General features: G+C 52.2%; 1 protein-coding gene across 1 annotated transcript in view; it reads left to right on the top strand.

Annotated features, from left to right (window-relative positions):
• The window catches only part of OTOF (otoferlin), a 111,258-nt gene that overhangs the window by 2,212 nt on the left and 89,599 nt on the right, over positions 1 to 19,447 (top strand). The window contains exons 2-3 of the mRNA XM_074861233.1: positions 6,190 to 6,248; positions 18,652 to 18,740. Of these exons, the coding sequence (XP_074717334.1) occupies positions 6,190 to 6,248; positions 18,652 to 18,740 (148 nt within the window). The remainder of the gene's footprint in view (positions 1 to 6,189; positions 6,249 to 18,651; positions 18,741 to 19,447) is intronic.

The raw sequence follows: 19,447 nt of genomic DNA, 5'->3' as shown, positions 1-19,447 counted from the left end.
TGCCTCTTCCCCTGCTCATCCCAGAGCTCATGACTGGGACCCCTGATGTTGTTGTCTTCTGCAAGCTGGGTCCTAGAGGAGATGCTCCTGGTGATCAGACCCAGCAGGGCTGGAGCCTGAGGTCATGGCTACCAAAATCCTACTGCTAAAAGGGTGGCAGAGGGGGGTTAGGAAGCGATCCCGTGTGTGGTTGGGTCGATGAAGGCAGCGGGCAGGTGGGTTAGGACTGACCCACCCCCCGGATGGGACGGCGGGTGGAGAGGGGGTTGGTCTTGCTCCCTGTGCACTCGGTGTGTCCAAAGCTGCCGCAAGATTTGCCTGTAGAGGGAACAGCAGTTTAACGTCTTACATTAACATTTAACTCCAAAGCCTATCGACATCTCACCCAAATCCCTTGTCCCCAAAGGGGAACAAGCAGAGGCAGCTCCGTCTCTGCCCTGCGGGCAGGGAGGTCCAGGGGCAGATCCCCCGGGGACCTCTTTGACATCGTTTTGGGTTGTGGGAGAGCACTGAGCCTGGATGCCGGCTAACACGAGGCGCAAATCTGGGACAGGACCGTGTTCTGGATGAGGGGACCAAACTTATCACACCATGAGAATACATAAGGTCCGATCCTTATGGAAAGGGTCTTTCTGCCAGACCACAGATTTCGACAGTTGTAGCAAGATGAAGAGGAAAAAAAATTGTTAGCAAGACGTTTTGGCTTACATTTCTAAGAGTAAGATAAGCGTTCTCACACGCTCTCGGTCTTTTCTTGATGTTCTCGGTGGTACTTGTGAGGATTGGTTCGTGCCAGATTGCTAATTCCTTGGGATGAGGCAGGGCTGGGTCCTGCAGGTGCTTGGGTCAGACCCTGACCTGCACCAGTGGGTCTCAGTGCTGGGTTTCAGCATGTACCTCATAATCCCAGAATCATCTCGGTTGGAAAAGCCCTTGAAGATCGTCCCGTCCAACCATGAACCTCACCCTGACCATTCCCAACTCCACCAGATCCCTCAGCGCTGGGTCAACCCGACTCTTCAACCCCTCCAGGGATGGGGACTCCCCCCCTGCCCTGGGCAGCCCATTCCAACGCCCAACAACCCCTTCTGCAAAGAAATCCTTCCTAAGAGCCAGTCTGACCCTGCCCTGGCGCAGCTTGAGGCCATTCCCTCTTGTCCTGGCGCTGGTTCCTTGGCTCAAGAGACTCATCCCCCCTCTCTGCACCCTCCTTTCAGGGAGTTGGAGAGGGCCATGAGGTCTCCCCTCAGCCTCCTCTTCTCCAGACTAAACCCCCCCAGTTCCCTCAGCCGCTCCCCATCAGACCTGTGCTCCAGACCCTGCACCAGCTCCGTTGCCCTTCTCTGGACACGCTCGAGTCATTCAATGGCCTTTTTGGAGTGAGTGCTGTTGCACTCTGGTTCCCGGAGCTGGGAAGGGGGTCTGCTCCCCACCAGGTCGCACGCTGGGGGTGGCTGTGAAGCATCCCAGCACCCTGCGCATGGTTGGTGCAGAGTTACTCCAGCATTTAGGGTCTCTGTGGCTCATGTGATGCTTTGCTGTCCCTTTGCCTCATGAGAATTTGGGAATGATGGGTGGCATAGTCATGCCACGGCGAGTTCAATGCTGCTGTGAAGCTGCGTTATGTCTGTTGTCTGCCTCATCCTCTCTGACCAACTCTTTAGATCCCTGGCTGTATTTTTGCTGTTTAATTAACACGATGCTGTGCCATCGCTGCCCTGATCTCCATCCAGGCTGGCCATGGCTCTTCCCTCCAACCAGGGCCCATCCAAACTGCCCCAGGGCTGCCCAGCTCTGGGATGGATTGGGATGAGGTGGGATGGCATGGATTACTCGAGCGTGTCCAGAGAAGGGCAACGGAGCTGGTGCAGGGTCTGGAGCACAGGTCTGATGGGGAGCGGCTGAGGGAACTGGGGGGGTTTAGTCTGGAGAAGAGGAGGCTGAGGGGAGACCTCCTGGCCCTCTCCAACTGCCTGAAAGGAGGGTGCAGAGAGGGGGGATGAGTCTCTTGAGCCAAGGAACCAGCGCCAGGACAAGAGGGAATGGCCTCAAGCTGCGCCAGGGCAGGGTCAGACTGGCTCTTAGGAAGTATTTCTTTGCAGAAGGGGTTGTTGGGCGTTGGAATGGGCTGCCCAGGGCAGGGGGGGAGTCCCCATCCCTGGAGGGGTTGAAGAGTCGGGTTGACCCAGCGCTGAGGGATCTGGTGGAGTTGGGAACGGTCAGTGTGAGGTTCATGGTTGGACTGGAGGAGCTTCAAGGTCTTTTCCAACTGAGATGATTCTGTGATTCTGGGGTTGGGATGGAGCCAGGCACATTGGCCTGGACCCTCAGCGACAGACCCAAGGGAACATCCCGGTGTGGGTGGTTGGGTTTTGGTGCCAAGGGACGTCTCCTGCCTTTCTCCAGTGAGTCTAGAGGGAGCTTTAGACCCCTTGAGCATGGAGTGAGTTGACCTCCACCACTCTGGCATCCCTCAGTGCTCCTCCCAGAGACTCATAGGTTGAGTGTTGTGCTGATACTCCTCTTTTTCCTGGAGTTACTTTGCAGAGAGGGATACTCTTCTCTAGTTAAGCTGCCATCCAGCCTTCTCCCTCTCCTCAGCCACCGGCAGCACAGTTTGGGGTTTCAGACAGAGCTCCCCAAGTGGGTGTTTGCTCATTCAGTTGAAAGCATCTATTACTGCATGAGAAGAAGTTAAAGACAGAGTTTGACTCTGGTGTGACAGGTTGCCGTGTGCATTTCTGCAGGTGGGCAGTGCTCTGAAACGCTGCTCGGCTTCAGCTCAGGTGGGAGATGAATAAATCACAACCTTGATTAAAAACCTTCCTGAGAAAGGGCTGAGACTGGCAGCTGTGTGGGATGGCTATGGAACAACGCTGCTCCTCTTCTCCCAAGGATCCCTGTGCTCCCAGCAGCCCCTGTGAGCTGTAGCTGCCCTATTTGCATTTTGCAAATTGGAGAAACTGAGGCATGGACAGGAGCTCCCAGTGCTGCACCCATGGGAGCAGCTAGGGAGAGGTGCCAGGTTATCCAGATCCTAGTCTGGAAGGGGGGGGGGGGAGAGGTGGGCTCTTCCCTGGCAGTGTGGCCAAAATTTGCTCCCACTCCTGAGTGTCAGGGACTCGTCTCCCACCGTGGCGTTGGGTTTGACTCACCAAACTTCCAGAGGACGCTCATAACCCTGGGAAGTTGGGGGGTGTTATCCCACAAGATCCCTTCTTGCCTTTATGACCCTCCTAGTTGTTCACAGGAGACTTGGGGCTGGTTCTGAACTTCGGGGGCTGGTTTTGAACTTCAGGGACTCGTAAGGCACCCATCACCCCGCAACAGGCACCCAGGCTGGCTGAAAAGGGGCCCCTAAACCCCAGATCAGTTGCTTTTGCAGCTCTCCAGCTCTCCACCTCTTTGCTCTGCAGGTGAAACTCAGCTTAGGGGTGACTTCAGGATTTTCTGCAAATACTCGCTCTTCAGGCTGGCTGCAGGGGAAGAGCAGAAAAATGGTGAATTTTCTTCAGCCTGCTCATTTTGGGGGTGCCTGCTCCTGTCTCCCAGCAGCATCTGAGCTCCTACAGGGTCACTTACCCATAACATTTTTCATTCTTAGACCAGTTTAATTGCATTTGTGAAGGAGGGGACTTGTGGCCTGGTGCAATTAGAGTGCTTGTCAGCTAATTGATCACAGATGGAGTTATAAAGAGCTTCTTGGCGAGGCTTTCTCTCTGAATTAGTGTGTGTAAATGAGGGAGATCACTCATGGATACCTCCTGGAGCGCCACCAGCAAAACATGGCCCTGGTGCTCTACTGGATTAGCAGAGGACAGGGCAGGGGAGTCCCACCCTGTTGGTTTGTCATAAGTCACACTCTTAGGAGAAATATTTCGCGTGGTAGATTGTCACCCTTGGAGTGTCTTCTCCCAGATTCTGTTTCTTATATGTGTTCGCTTACAGCTGATTCACCCCCTGACCTGTGTGTGTCTCCTTGTTAGTTTGGTCCCGTATGTACGTGTGGGGGCTCTGCAGCTTCACCTGGAGCTCACACCAGGGCTGAGATGCTGGCACGTGGTGCCTGTCCCATCACCAGGGAGGTTGTGGGGTCCTGGAATCATCAAATCATGGTTTGGGTGGGAAGGAACCTTCAAAGCCCATCTAGTTCCAACCCCCCTGCCCCGGGCAGGGCCACCTTCCACTAGCCCAGGTTGCCCAAAGCCCCGTCCAACCTGGCCTTGAACCCTTCCAGGGAGGGGGCAGCCACAGCTTCTCTGGGCAACCTGTGCCAGGGCCTCACCCCCCGCACAGGGAAGAATTTCTTCCTTACATCTAACCTAAATCTCCCCTCTGTCAGTTTAAAACCGTTCCCCCTTGTCCTATCCCTCCCCCCTGACCAAGAGTCCCTCCCCCCTTTCCTGTAGCCCCTTTCAGTCCTGGGAGGCCGCTCTAAGGTCTCCCCAGAGCCTTCTCTTCTCCAGCTGAACCCCCCAACTCTCTCAGCCTGTCCTCACAGGGGGGTGCTCCAGCCCCACAATCATTTTTAGGACCCTACTCCTGGTGGCTCCATCTCGATGGAGAAGTGGTCCTGTTCCCTGTCCAGGTTCCCCTGGCTTAAGTGAGGGAGGGCCGGGCTGCATCCTGCTGCAGTTTCCATTCCACCCCATGGAAAGCAGGGAGAAAATTGGGTCCCCTTACACTGGGAAGCAGCCAGTGGGCACAGGGCAAGGGTGGGCAGCTGTCCCATACCCCATGAGGCTCGTGGGTCTCCTCCACCCCCACGTCTGGCATGAATAAATACATTGCTCTGCCTATATCCCAGAGAAACTTGCTTATCTGTGGGTGAAGAGAGTCATGGCAGGGAACTGGGAGAGAGGTTTGGGATACAGGATGCACCTTCTGGGTTGGCTTTACCTGGGTCATGCTGCAGACACCAGAAAGTCTAACAAAATGATTTTCTTGCTCTCCTTGTGTAACAGTTAAATTAGAAAGGGATGAGGCATTCCCTGCCAAGAGCCATGTCATCAGGCTAGCTCAGTCTTTGGTAAAATAAAGTAAAAGTCGAGCCCGCAGCAGCACAGGGTACCCTGGCATCCACTTACCCTGACCACAGGTTGTCCATGCAGTGCTGGGCCCAGGCCAGACTCATGTACAGGGATGGTTTTAATTACCCAGGAGACAGTTTTCTTTTCTGGAAGGGAAAGCCTCACTGTGATTCAGTGATTAAATATTAGCATTTTTATAAGTTTTCCTCCTGCAGTGTTATGAAGTGGTTATTAACTAGAAATACTGATTCAGGGGGGTGTGGGTGGGTGGGTAAGGTTATCCTGCTGAGAGCACGGGGCAACCTATGAGCTGGGGCTCCTTGGGAAAACCTGATTATTTCAATAAGGAACGCACATGCTTGGCTGCTCTCCCTGGGCTTCCCCTCCGCAGCAGCTCCTCCTCTCCTCCCATCCCTGCTCCCAGCTGAGCGGGGGCTTTTAAGGCTCTTTTAAGAGCAGCTGAAGCTCCTCATCCTCCCCAGATCCCTGCCCCAGGGTAGTGCCCAGCAGATCCAGGGCTGCGGCGGTGGAGGGATGCTGCTGTTGGGGTGGGCACGCGTGGCTGCATCCCTGTGGTTGACCTCAAACATCCAGATCCTCTGTGCAGGAGCTGGGGTGGTTTTCTTGGGGTAACCTGTCCCAAATCTCATCCTTGGGGTTCAAGCATGTTTCTGGGCTGTGTAGACCTTCACCCTGATACCCCAAAGCTTGAGGAGCCCCTGTTCAACGAATATAAAAGCCCCTGCAGAAACTGCCACCATCCCCACAGATCCCTGAATAGATGGGACAAGGCTTGAACACACCGATTAAGCGCACTCCAGAAAAAAACCTCCGTAATTAGCTCTTAAAGCAGGTTAACGCGGTGTTTAGTGCTGGTGCGGGGGAGCTGGGGCTGGATTTAGCCTCTCCCGTGGGCTGTGTCCCCTCTGCACCCCCTTTGCACACCGACACATGTGCCCACGGTGCTCCCACGCCTTTGCAGACCCATTTCCCCATCCAAGGATGGGGCCCGCAGACTCTGTCACAGTGAGCCCCCCCCTCCAGACCCCGACCCCGGGGTCTCGTTGCCACTGGTGCTGTGCAGCCCCCACCCATTTCTGCCACCCTGGGTGCCCCTCGCCTTGCTGCAACCAACCTGTTTTTCCTCTCCCCTCTCCAGGGCTCTCCTTCTACACCCGAGTGCTTGAAAACTGCGAGGATGAGGCCAGGTTTGATGAGGTAAGAGAACATGTGTTTTCCTCCTGGTCTCTCGCACATCTGGTTTGCTTTGCCGTTACTCCCTTTCTGGATAAGTACTCCCTTTCCCCAATTTAATCCTCATTGTCTGCTCCAGGGTTTCTCCTGGCAGCTACCAAATGGGTTTCTTGGCCGTGGTCTGGCTGGGGCTGAGGACACAGGCTGTCCTGTGACATGGGAACAGCCCTACAGTATTTCCCCATGGGGTGATTTATTAAAAAAAAATTTCAAAATCCACATTGTTGGCACTGAAGTTTCAGGAAAAATTGCTTGTCTCCACTAGGCAAATCCCGCTGGGCTCTTGGCTCTCCTTTTCCTTGCCTCAAGGGGAAAAACTCCCCCTCATATCCCTGGTGCCTCCATTGTTGATGCTCAGCCTGCCAGCCCCCCCCTCTCCCCCCATCTGCATCCCCCAACTCACGCCCAGTAACAAGCCAATCGATCTGCTTTGGGTGCCCATCGGATGCTGTATCAGCCTCCAGCGCTCAGCTTTGGGCTTGGAAAGGGAGAGAGAAGGAATTGAAGCCCTAGTTCTGTGTGGTTTTAAAATACAGCCCTTTTTTAAGCAGTTACCAAGAAAATATTCTAAAATGATTGAAATAAGGTCACCCACACAAGCAGGGAATAGAGGTGCTGCTAAGAAGTCACATTCAAAATGGAAATATGCTTTCAAAAGAGAATGGATGTTTCCTCTGATTGCTTTGTGTTTCTCATAGAAGATAACCCATTCCCAGGGGCTGCAGAATACGAGAGGCTATGAAGAATATTAAGATCTTTAAATTGTTTATCACTTTCCACCTTTAGAAAACAAGGTTTCATCCAGGTTCTAGGCATGGGATGTATTTGTGGGGTGATAAATCTCAGTCTTCCCAGCTTGCATGGCCGGAAGCACCACCCAGCTCCTCCCTGCCCCTCTGTGGCCCTGGCATGGGTTAGTCCTTGTTCCGAGTTTTAGGGGAAGAGCTTAATCTGAGACTTAAGGGACAGGGGAAGCCCCTGGTGTGTGCAGGGTGGGATCTGCCCCTGATAGCTCCAGGGTTGCACGGGATCGATGAAGCACATCTCCCCATCCCTGGATGTGTTTAAGGGTCATTTGGATGAGCTGTTGGGGGATGTGGTGTAGGGGAGAACTTTGTAGAGTCGGGCTGAGGGTTGGACTCGATGATCCCAAGGGGCTTTTCCAACCTGAAGGATTCTGTGAAGGTGGCTGGAGATGCGTCTCCCACCACGCACCTACAAAGCCGAGGCAGCGGGGCGAAGCTGCTGCTGTTAATGACATGCAGATTTCTGTAGATCTGCACACAGCAATTTGGGAGTATAATAACTGATTTGAATAACAACCACGGAGGTGTGCACTGGTGGAGCCTGCCTGTGTCTCAAAACTCTTTGTGATTTGAATGAGGAGATCCTTCCCTGCTGGGGCTGAAGGGCTGGAGGCTCCGCTCACTGTCTCAGGCTTGGTGGAACGGCAGATTTCAGCTGCTCCGAGTGCTTGGTGCTGCACAGTGACCCTGGAGCATCCCAGCCAGGCTCGGGGCATCCCAGCCAGGCTCGGAGCATCCCAGCCAGGTTCAGAACATCCCAGCCAAGCTCGGGGTATTCCAGCCAGGCTCAGAGCATCCCAGCCAAGCTCAAACCCCCCTGCAGTCCCAGGCAGCATGTAGGAAAGGATGGGCGCTGGAGCATGTCAGGAGGATGAGGATTATAGAGCTTAAAAGACAGCAGGTATAAGAGAGCCACGAGCCACAGGTGTTTATTACTGTGCATCATAATTTCTTCTAGTGCCTCTTACTGCATCTGTGGGATGAGCCTCATGCTGCCCCCATCTCTCTGTTTACATCATGTTTATTATGGTTCCTGCTGCGAGAACCTCATGTAAACCTGGTTCAAATCAGCTTGGTAGTATCTACACATTGCAGCAGAGCAAGGCAAGTGGATTTGGAGCAACCTTGCCTGCCTGGACTAAGCTTTGGGCTCCTCTCGTCTCCTTACGCTGGGTGACGGGTGATGCAGCGGCTGGGCTGTACCTGGCTCCCTGCTCCCCCTCGCTGCAAATACCCTGATTTTTCTCATCAGCCACTTGGCTCCAGCATGAGTCAGAGGTTACTTTGCTCCAAGGTCAGCACAGAGTCCTGGTACGGATGCCGTGTGTGCAACTGCTGGTGGCTCCAGGGCTTGGGACCTGCCAAAAATGAGTAATGCCAGTGGGTTTTAAGTTAAGCACATTCCTAAGTCTTCCCTGTGCTGGTAGGAGAGTGCTCATGCCCCATCAGTGAAGTTTATATCCTTTGGGTCATGCAAGGTCTCCGCAGCATCTAACAGATGAGCTGAGACATACGTAGCCGCTCCATGAGCCTTTTGGTTGCCTAAACCTGTGCTAATGCCAGGTCAGACACAGCTCCTGCTCTACCACCTGTGGCCCAATACTATCCCAACCGGCCCAAAACATAGTATTCGATGTTTTCTGATGGCTCATAGTGAACGATGCAAAAAAACCCCACACGGGGGACTGATGGTGAGATCTACATTGCTGCAGTTGGGAGGGAAGACAAGTCTACATTTCTGGGTTCACCTTTCCAGCGTTGCTGGGAGCTGGCTGGGAATTCAGCCCCATCTGTAAGATTCTTCTGAGCGGGTCGTGCCTCCTGTGCAGGTGGAAATGGGGAGGCTGCTGCTTGCTGGTCTCTGTAAATTGCTGAGAGCTCTGTAAACGCAGTAATACAGGTGCTGTAGCCCTGCCATGCACTGGGAGGCTGAATACTGGTCCCTGCTCGTGTCCAGTTGTGTCATGACCCAGACTGGAAGCCCAGAGAGCCGCAACGGTTCTGTGATTCCCTCGGGTTAAATTAAGGTGAAATGACACCAAACAACTGGTTAAAATGTTTTACTTGTGGTAGAGAACAATTTAAACTTGGAAAAGGACAATAAGCAATGTGGTCTCTTAGAGAGAGGAGTCGAGTCGAGTCAAAGAAATCCGGATCACCACCCAGGGATCCAGCATTGTCTCAGGTCTGGTAATCCAGGATGGTGGGTGCACACACAGCAAAGTTTCTGTTGCCTTTTTAAGTTCATTTTATTAGCTGATTAGCATACTAGACGAGGAGGGGCAGATATTCCACAAATTCATTTCCATGAGAGAGGAGGAAAAAGGTGGAGCAGGGGTTCCAGTTGAGTGGTGGTCGCTGCCCAGCTTTGGTTTTTCCTCTGTTCTCAGAGATCTTATCAGTCATCCCAGAAATGATCCCCTCTTCTCAGTTCTTGTTACCACTTCAGTGGCGCCATTAGTCATTAGCAAGTCATTAGCACGGCAGGCCTGGTGTCTGGCTTGCACAATAGGGTTTCGCTCAGTCTATGTCTGCCCCTTTGAGGCTCCTCTAAGGACTTTGTCAAAGCAACTGCAAGGGAGTGGGGGTGTGCAGCCTTCCATACACTCCCCCTTCCTTGGGGGACATTCCTTAGACTAATCCAAAAGGCACAGCTTGTCTTTGAGATTTTCTGAGTCAATGAATGTCTGAGGCATCAATTCCTTCAGTTCCTTACAAGTTGGTTACTGGGGCTGGTGATAGCTGCCTTGAGGAGGAGCAGCCTGGGTGCTGGCACAGCTGCCTCCTCCTTGTTGTGTAGGGCTGAGCACAAGCCACAGCAAGAGATGGCAGAGGTGCAGTCTTGATTCCTCTTCCCCTGTTAAATCTCTCATTATCCCATGCTGTGGAAGGACTCCCTGATGCAATGTACACTGCACTGGTGAGGCCACACCTGGAGTGTTGTGTCCAGTTTTGGGCACCTCAATCCGAGAGAGATCTCGAGGGGCTGGAGCGAGTGCAGAGGAGGGCAACGAAGCTGGGGAAGGGCCTGGAGAATAAATCCTGTGAGGAGCGATGGAAGGAGCTGGGACTGTTCAGTGTGAGGAGGAGAAGGCTGAGGGGAGACCTCATCACTCTCTACAGCTCCCTGAAAGGACATTGTAGAGAGGTTGGTGCTGGTCTCTTCTCCCAGGGAATTAGTGACAGAACAAGAGGGAACGGCTTTAAACTGCAACAGGGGAGGTTCAGACTGGGCATGAGGAGAAAATGTTTCCCAGCAAGAGTGGTCAGAGAGTGGAATAGGCTGCCCAGGGAGGGGGTGGAGTCCCCATCCCTGGGTGTGTTTAAGGGCCGTTTGGATGAGCTGTTGGGGGATGTGGTGTAGGGGAGAACTTTGTAGAGTCGGGCTGAGGGTTGGACTCGATGATCCCAAGGGGCTTTTCCAACCTGAATGATTCTGGGATTCTGTGAATGGCCACAGGTAAGAAACCTGCCATAAGCTGGAGAAACGTGACTTGTGCTGCCTGGAGTAATTAGCTGATGAGACTGTCTGGGAAAACAGACACTTCCCTTTGAGTGTACACACAAGGCAAGTCATCACACCATTGATGACAAGCCCAGCTGACAAATTGTATTGAATATGATTTTATTATTGCATCACTGCAGCGCTCAACAGCTCCCCAGCTATTCCCCCACACTGGGCTACCCCACGGGGATTTTTTTGGATGGGTGCACGTGGTCTGTAATGCTTGTGGGGTACAAAACGGAGCGTCTTCTCGATGAGCCCTGATGGCAGAAGCAGTATCAAGGGGTCTGCCTGGGGACACTGAGGGTTTAGGACAGTTGAAGATGAGCAGGAGGGTGTTCCTGTCCTCCAGCTTTCCCTCTGCAGAAGCAAATTTATTCCCTCTTCAGCTTCCTGGTTTTCCTTGAATTCTGTAATGAATTTGATACCGGCGGGCTGTTATTTCACCTTACTCTCCAGTCATCTGTACGCCCTCCTAGTGCTCAGGCAGCTCCTTGCACGGATCATTTATGAACCAGAAGACTCAGAAATGATCCCATTTCCTCCTGCTTTCTCCTCAAAATGGGGTAAAATGTCTGGGGGGTGATTTGAATGGGGGGATGTCTCATCCCCTGGGTGGGGAAGGCTTTTGAAGCTGAGCTGGCTGATCTCTCATCTCTTTGGGAGGAGACAAAAGGGGGTGAGGATGAAGAGGATGCTCCCTACTTCATCTCAGAGCTGGAAACAAGCAGAAAATTCACATTAGGTTCATGTAAAGCCAGAGGCTTTTTGATGGCGCTAATGAGGAGATCAGCTTTCCCTGCCACCGCTTAACATTCATGAGGACCCACTACCAAGCTGAATTTGGGCTGCCCCAGTGCTTTCCATTTGTTTGGTTTCACTCTATTTCTTTTGCAATTATTTTTATTCATTACTTAATGAATTATGCAAAGCCTGTGCTTCTCCAGAGCCTGGGGAAGATGAGCTGCCGGCTATTCCAGAGGGTATGTACGGCACTATGGCTGTATTTTACTTAATCAGAAAGGGCTGCATTGTGTCTTGCCTGTACCCCAAAGGGTTTCTTCTTGGAGGGGCTTATCCTGCAGCTCTCCTGCAGGCACCCCAGGAGGGAAGGGGACTTCAGTGATGTTGCTGGCATGGAGAGCTGTGGATGGGTCCTCTGTGGTCTTCTTTGCCTGCATTGAGTCTCTCCTAAAGGGACCAGGACAGGTTTAGGTGCTGCTGCCAGGAAAGCTGAGACCTGGAGCTGCAGCCTTGACCCAAACATTTGGAAATGCTCCTGATTAATCAGGCTTGGAGATGATAGGCAGGATGAGCATCCAGCCAAGGCTCCCAGGTGCTGCAGAAAAAGGGGACATGAGGCTTAAAAAGGAGAGACATGTCATAAAAAGGGGTGACATGGCTTAAAGAGGGGTGCCATGGCTTGTAAAGATGCCCTTTCCCAGCTCCCTTAAAGCAGTCTCACTGGAAGTGTCTGGCTTCTGCATTCTGCCAAGGTATTTCTCTGCCTCTTATCTTTTTTTTTCCCCCTTTTGCTAATAAAACCAGATAAAATTGACCCAGCAGATATCCCTTGCTTAGCTTTGCACAGGGGTTTTTAAAAGGTTTTTAACCATAAAACAAGTAAGGAGAACAAACAGGCAGCCCACCAGGGAAGGAGGAAGGGTAGCGAGAGCAGTGTGCCTGGGTGGCCAAGAAAGCCAACGGCATCCTGGCTTGTGTTAGAAATAGTGTGGCCAGCAGAAGCAGGGAGGTGATAGTCCCCCTGTGCTCTGCACTGGTGAGGCCACACCTGGAGGGTTGTGTCCAGTTTTGGGCACCTCAATCCGAGAGAGATCTCGAGGGGCTGGAGCGAGTGCAGAGGAGGGCAACGAAGCTGGGGAAGGGCCTGGAGAATAAATCCTGTGAGGAGCGATGGAAGGAGCTGGGGCTGTTCAGTGTGAGGAGGAGAAGGCTGAGGGGAGACCTCATCACTCTCTACAGCTCCCTGAAAGGACATTGTAGAGAGGTTGGTGCTGGTCTCTTCTCCCAGGGAATTAGTGACAGAACAAGAGGGAACGGCTTTAAACTGCAACAGGGGAGGTTCAGACTGGGCATGAGGAGAAAATGTTTCCCAGCAAGAGTGGTCAGAGAGTGGAATAGGCTGCCCAGGGAGGGGGTGGAGTCCCCATCCCTGGGTGTGTTTAAGGGCCGTTTGGATGAGCTGTTGGGGGATGTGGTGTAGGGGAGAACTTTGTAGAGTCGGGCTGAGGGTTGGACTCGATGATCCCGAGGGTCTTTTCCATCCTGAATGATTCTGTGATTCTGTGATGCGCTCTCAGAGACCTTCCAGCTCAGTCCCTGGGTGTCTTTGACACTGTGGGCCATCAGACCGTCGAATTGCATTGGGTGAATGTAAAGTCTGTGGCTTTCACCCTAACTCCAGCACTCGTGCTGAAGCAAAGTGGCCACTGGAAGCTTTTCTCTTGACATAAGCCATGATTTAGCCTTCCAGCCTGCCCCTGCGCCACCTCCTGCCACAGGAGCCCTCTGCCATGGTCATGGTCATGGTCAAACACAGTGAAGAGCAGCCATTAAGTGCAGCCCTTTGCAAAGGTCGGACTCTCCCGGGATGGGCTTGGGTCTGAGAGGACAAACGGGTCATCTTGGTGCATGCCACGTCTGGGGAGCACTTCAGGGTTGGGGGTGCATCCCAGTCCCTGGTGCTGCTGTGTTTTAGTGGCTTGGTGGAAAGCAGCTTGGGAAGCCCCTGCCTCTGAATTACTCCGTGGCATGGTTAGTGTTCGCTTCCCAGCCCCCATTACCTGCCACGCAGTATTTCCCTTCAGCTCAGGCACTCTGAAATGATGAGAGCAGGTAATCTCTCAGGGCCTGTTATAAATTAACCGAGAAAACTTAAGCTCTAAAACATTTGCCCTCTTTCATTGCGTACATGAAGGGCAGCACCCTGCAAGGGTGTCAACGAAAGGAAAACCTGCTTACAAAGAACTGAGGCTGTGAAAATGCAACACAGCTCTGAGTGCAAGGTCCTGCACGTGGGTCAGGGTGATCCCGAGCACAGATCCAGGCTGGGCAGAGAATGGGTTGAGAGCAGCCTTAAGGAGAAGGACTTGGGGGGATCCGTGGATGGAAAACTGGCTGTGAGCCAGCAACGTGCGCTGGCAGCCCAGAAAGCCACCCGTGTGCTGGGCTGCACCCAGAGCAGTGTGGGCAGCAGGGCGAGGGGGGGATTCTCCCCCTCTGCTCCGCTCTGGTGAGACCCCCCTGCAGTGCTGGGTCCAGCTCTGGGGGCACCAACAGCAGAAGGACACGGACCTGCTCGAGCGGGGCCAGAGGAGGCCACGAAGATGCTCGGGGGGCTGGAGCACCCCCCTGTGAGGACAGGCTGAGAGAGTTCGGGGGTTCAGCTGGAGAAGAGAAGGCTCCGGGGAGACCTTAGAGCGGCCTCCCAGGACTGAAAGGGGCTACAGGAAAGGGGGGAGGGATCTTGATGGGGGCGGGGGAGGGATAGGACAAGGGGTCACAGTTTTAAACTGAAAGAGGGGAGATTTAGATGAGATCTAAGGAAGAAATTCTTCCCTGTGAGGATGGTGAGACACTGGCACAGGTTGCCCAGAGAAGCTGTGGCTGCCCCCTCCCTGGAAGGGTTCAAGGCCAGGTTGGACGGGGCTTTGGGCAACCTGGGATAGTGGAAGGTGGCCCTGCCTGGGGCAGGGGGGTGGGACTGGATGATCTCTAAGGTCCCTCCCAACCCAAACCAGTCTGTAATTCAATGACCTGCAGCTGCCTGGTGCCAGTGAGAGCAGCAGGAACTTGCAGTGAGATGATGCCTGCGCTCGGTGCTTTTAGCAGGGTGCCCACCTCAGGTCTCCTCTTGGCGGTGTCCCTGGGCTGGGGCATTGCTTTGCCTCTCCGTGTTGCCAAGGGAATGCTGGCTTCAGCCCAAGGGCAATTCTCTCCGTGCGTCTCTGCAGGCAGCGGGGAATGAAATCTAAAAAGCCGAATGAAATCTAAAACGCCAAATAAAATAGTTTAGGTGGCACCTTAGCTTGGTGGGAGAACAGAGGGGAAACACTGGGGAGCTGAAGCCCACAAATTGAAGGGAGAAATATGGTGCAAATGTTTGTCGCTGAAGGTAATCACCTGTGGAAGCCACCTATCTGAAAGTGTAATTAAATGTTGATGCTTGAATTCTGAGATGTCTTTTTTTCCTTTTTCCCTATAAAAAGTATGTTCTGGCTGAGCTATAGGGCATATCTGCATTTGATTTAGGATACTTTGAGTGAATAATGAAAACCTGTGGACTGGGTTGTTTAAAAGGTCAGGTTGAGTGACTGTAATAATCCTTTTCAGGCTTAAAAGATAATAATAATAAAAAATACCTATCTTAGGAGGGGAAAGGCATCACCCAGTTCCTCTGAGCTGTTTTTTTTTTTTTTTTCTGCTGAGGCTGAGGTGGCTGTAACACAGAGAGATAAAGCACAGAGAGTTGCATTTTCATGTAAAACTTGTGGCTGGGTGCCACAAGTTGGTTTGAGTGGTTTTCTGTGCACTGAGATACAACCAAGAGGAGACTGAGGGTGACTGGGCAGACTGGCAGAGCACAGGTCATGGGCTGGGGAACGTGGTACAGAAGTTTGTTCATAGCCTGAGGGTCTGGGTGCCCATTCCTTGTCCTGTTAGTGGGTTTTGGGGGGGGATTTTCGACAGCTTCCAGAGCAGGGTGCCCTCCTTTAATCTGAGGTGTATAGTCATGCCTGGATAGTCCGGAAAGGATAGAAAGAGTGTGGCCCCCTCCCAAAGGTGACCCAGGATGTACCACAGCTTCTCCAGGGATGGAGAGCTCAGATGAGGAGTGTTGATTTAGGTAGGTAACCTCTAAGCATCTAAGTCAAGGTGGAGGAATCCCAACCCTGATTTTTAAGCCCCAAACCGAGAGCATCTACATTCTGTCCTAAACGATTTAGTCAAATTCAAGGGATCTGCAGCAGAATTCAGATCTGAGCCCCTTTCCAAAGCCCAGCCTCAAGAAACCAGGGACTACACCACGAAGGGATGATTTCTGACGGCAGAAAATGGTACCCTGCGTTGCATTCCCCAGGATTTTAGGCAAAACTCCAAGTGCTTTAAGCAAACTACGTTAGTGGCTCTAGACGGGTGGGTCCCTCTGGAAACGGAGGTGTGCAAGCACGTGTGCAAGCAACATGCAAGGAGCGTTCCCAGGATGATACGGCATGTCGCAGAGCACAGCAGATGGGAGCGTGTTCTTCCACACCGTGCACCGCTTGCCGGCCCCCCCGGGGTTTGCTGCAGCAGCAGCGGATGGGCTGCGGCGTGAACATCCCTGGACGAGCTTCTTGGTGCGGAAAGCTGTCAGCAAGGCTGTTCGGGGGGGGGATCCTGCCAGCCATCGTGCTTTCCAAATGACCTTGTTTGTTATTTTGCTTCCTGAAAAACCTCTAATTGAGGGAGGGTGTGTCTACGCATCGCTATTTCTATGCCTTGTCTTGGTAGCCACACCTGAGCTCTGGGGTCTGCTCGTTGGAGAGGACCTAATTGTAGAGCAGGTCTTCCCTGTCCCCTGTGCTGTACGTACCCAGAGAGCAAGAGACAGCTGCTGTCCTCCACCCTATAGCCTGAGGATGGGGAACAGAGACTGACCCAAACGTGTTTGTGACCGAGGCAGGGATGACTGCTCACTCCAGTTCCTCCCCAAAATTTGATCTGTGGGCACACAGAGAATGATATTTCTGAGGAAGGGAAAATAAAAAACCCAGGACCTGTGTCCAGGAACAGAGCTCTGATGGGGTTTCAGGAGGTGCTTCCAAACTTCTTTAAACTCCCAGCTTGTCTCAGATGTGTGTGAGAAGAAAAGAACCTGTGCCCAGACCATGGTTTAGTCTTCTCTGGGGATAGCAGAGGGGTTTGGGTTTGTCTTGTACTGGGCAAGGCTCTGGACAGAGGGATCAAAGCTGAGGCTGTGTTGAGGTGGTGAGAATTCACAGACATCGGGTGTCAAGAAGGTCCAGGAGGATCCTTTCCATACTTAAAGAGGGCTTAAAGGTGTCTTATAGGAAAGATGGGGACAGACTTTTTAGTAGGGCCTGTAGCGATAGGACAAGGGGTGATGGTTTTCAACTATAAGAGAGTAGATTCAGACTAGATGTAAGGAAGAAACTGTTTACGCTGAGGGGGGTGAGGGCCTGGCACAGGTTGCCCAGAGAAGCTGTGGCTGCCCCCTCCCTGGAAGGGTTCAAGGCCAGGTTGGACGGGGCTTTGGGCAACCTGGGCTAGTGGAAGGTGTCCCTGCCCATGGCAGGGGGTTGGACTAGATGGCCTTTGAAGGTCCCTTCCCCCCCAAACCAGTCTGTGATTCGATTATTCTATGATACAGGCAGAAATCATGTCCCTTGTGCTTGGGCTTTCTGTCTTCATCTCAGAAGCAACCAGAAGTTCTGATCTTGGCAGAGCAGCTTATCGCATAGTAAACTGCTACCGCTGGTAAAAGTGAAGAGTTCCCCTTGAGAAAGTCTAAGCTCTGGTCTCTCCAGCCATCTCTGGGCAGACCATGGGAATGTCACCTCCCGCTGTGAGGCAGGATGGGGGTCCTCTGCCCAGCTGAAGCTGCAGATAATAGATGGGACCAGTTTAATCCAGAACATCATGGGAGGTTGATGGGCTGCTAGTGTGCTCATGACATGGTGGACTCTATCCTCTTCACCACTGTGTCTGAGGGCTGTGGTGGAGAGGAGAAGCTGGGGGCAGGAGCCCTGGGCTGATGAATCTCCTGCATGTGTTGAGGAGCCCTGAACAGTTGGGACAGGACAACTTCTGAGGCCAGAGAGGCGTGGTGATGGCAGGAGGGAACAGGCAGCTTGTAATTACAGAAGCCCAGAATCATCTGGGTTGGAAAAGCCCTTGAAGCTCCTCCAGTCCAACCATGACCCTCACACTGACCGTTCTCAACTCCACCAGATCCCTCAGCGCTGGGTCAACCCGACTCTTCAACCCCTCCAGGGATGGGGACTCCCCCCCTGCCCTGGGCAGCCCATTCCAACGCCCAACAACCCCTTCTGCAAAGAAATACTTCCTAAGAGCCAGTCTACTTAATCCTGGGATTGCTGGTTGTGTTTATCAACTTAGTACCAGCTAATGGAGCACCAGAGCAGGGGGAAGGAGTGAGCAGAGAGCAGCACACATGCTGTAAGAGGACGGGCTGAGTTACATCCCCACGGTGGAGAGCCCAGAGTAAATCCAGCTGCAGAATGAGGAGTGAGGCTGGACCATAAGCAAAATGTTATCACTGTCATGGGGCCATTTCTAGTTTTGTTTTATATTTCAGGATTTTTTTCATTTGCTTCCTTGACTCACTGCAGAAAATGTAAAAGGGGGAAAAAATAGCTTAAAAAATGAGTGTTCGCATATTTCTGAAGAGTCACTAATTTCTTCCTGTGAAGTTGCTTGATAAGCACTTTCCTTTCAAGATTTTGAAGGCAGTCCTGCCGCTCCTGTGAGCGATGCAGGGCTCAACCCCGCTGCCTCCACAGCTGGGGCGTGACATCCCCATCCTGTGATGCTCCAAGAGCAGCTTGGCAAGGGGGGGTGCTTGGCTTTGGGAGGCCACCAGAGACCTGTGGCTTAGAAAACTGAAGGCAGCTCAGGTGGTTTAGTCTGGCAGACTGAATTCTTGCCTCGGGAAGAAAAAAAACCACAAATGAAAGTGATTTTTATATATATACGTATTTATTTTTTGTATGTTATAAATGTATAAATGTAAACCCTGTGTATATATAAACATTTATAATATGTATATTAATATTCATACTATATATATAAAATATTTGACTCTGAGGCACCTTCTTCATGAAACCCCTGTGAAAAAGCCCTGTCTGCCTTTTTGCTGGGAAAAAGGTAGGCTAGTTAGCTTTTTTTCATGGTCATCTGGCTAGCTGGGCTAGTGAGCCTTTTTCTATGGTCATCTCAGCTCCAGCCTCACCGCCTCTGCAGCAGCTCCTCAAAACAAGTCTGACATCTCCCTCCTGTCCTTTCTCTGCAGACTTTCCGCTGGCCGGTGGCGAGCAATATTGATGGGAATGAGATCCTGGAGATCCAGGTGTTCAACTACAGCAAAGTCTTCACCAACAGGTGAGAACATGGTCTGTCCTTCCCTCCCACTGACCCCCAAGTCCTCTCCAGTGGGAAGAGGGAGCTCCTGCTTGAGCTAGAGCCACATCCCCGTTTGGTTTGGAGATCAAGGGCGAGGAAGAGGTTGGTGATGTCTCCTGGGAAGGGTGAGGAAGGTCAGGTGTGATGTGTAGAGCTCAGCGAGGGAGGTTCCTAACCACCCCCAACTCAATGGTGCCATGTCTGTGCTGTGGTTTCTCCAAGGTGCCACCATTTGGTTCGATACGATTTGCATGTGTTTAAGAGAAATGGAAATCTTTTGGTTATTTATCAAAGTGGAAGTTGATACCTAAATGTAGTTCCCCAGCTTTTGCAAATTCTGCACCTGTTTATCTTATTCTTGTAATTTTTTTTCACATCGATGCTATGGTGGTTGTCATGCCTTATGTATTGTTTGCAATGTTATGAACATGTTTTGGAGGTTTTTTTACAGCCTTAAGTTTTGCCCCCGCATTAATAATGAACATGAGAGAAGGAAAGTTTGTCTGCCCATTCTGTCAGCCTTAGTGTATTTATTTCCTACATTTGTCCGTGTTGTCATTCCAAAAACATGGCAGCTTTCCACAAAAACATGACTGGCATGGGTGAATTGTCCTACAGAACATTTACACTGACATTAAAGAGGGTATAGGAAAGAGAGAGCTGAGGAAGGGTTCTTGCTTGTGGTT

This window comes from Strix uralensis, chromosome 3, assembly GCF_047716275.1.
Source record: "Strix uralensis isolate ZFMK-TIS-50842 chromosome 3, bStrUra1, whole genome shotgun sequence".
NCBI lineage: Eukaryota > Metazoa > Chordata > Aves > Strigiformes > Strigidae > Strix > Strix uralensis.
This window is presented reverse-complemented; position numbering and strand designations above follow the sequence as displayed.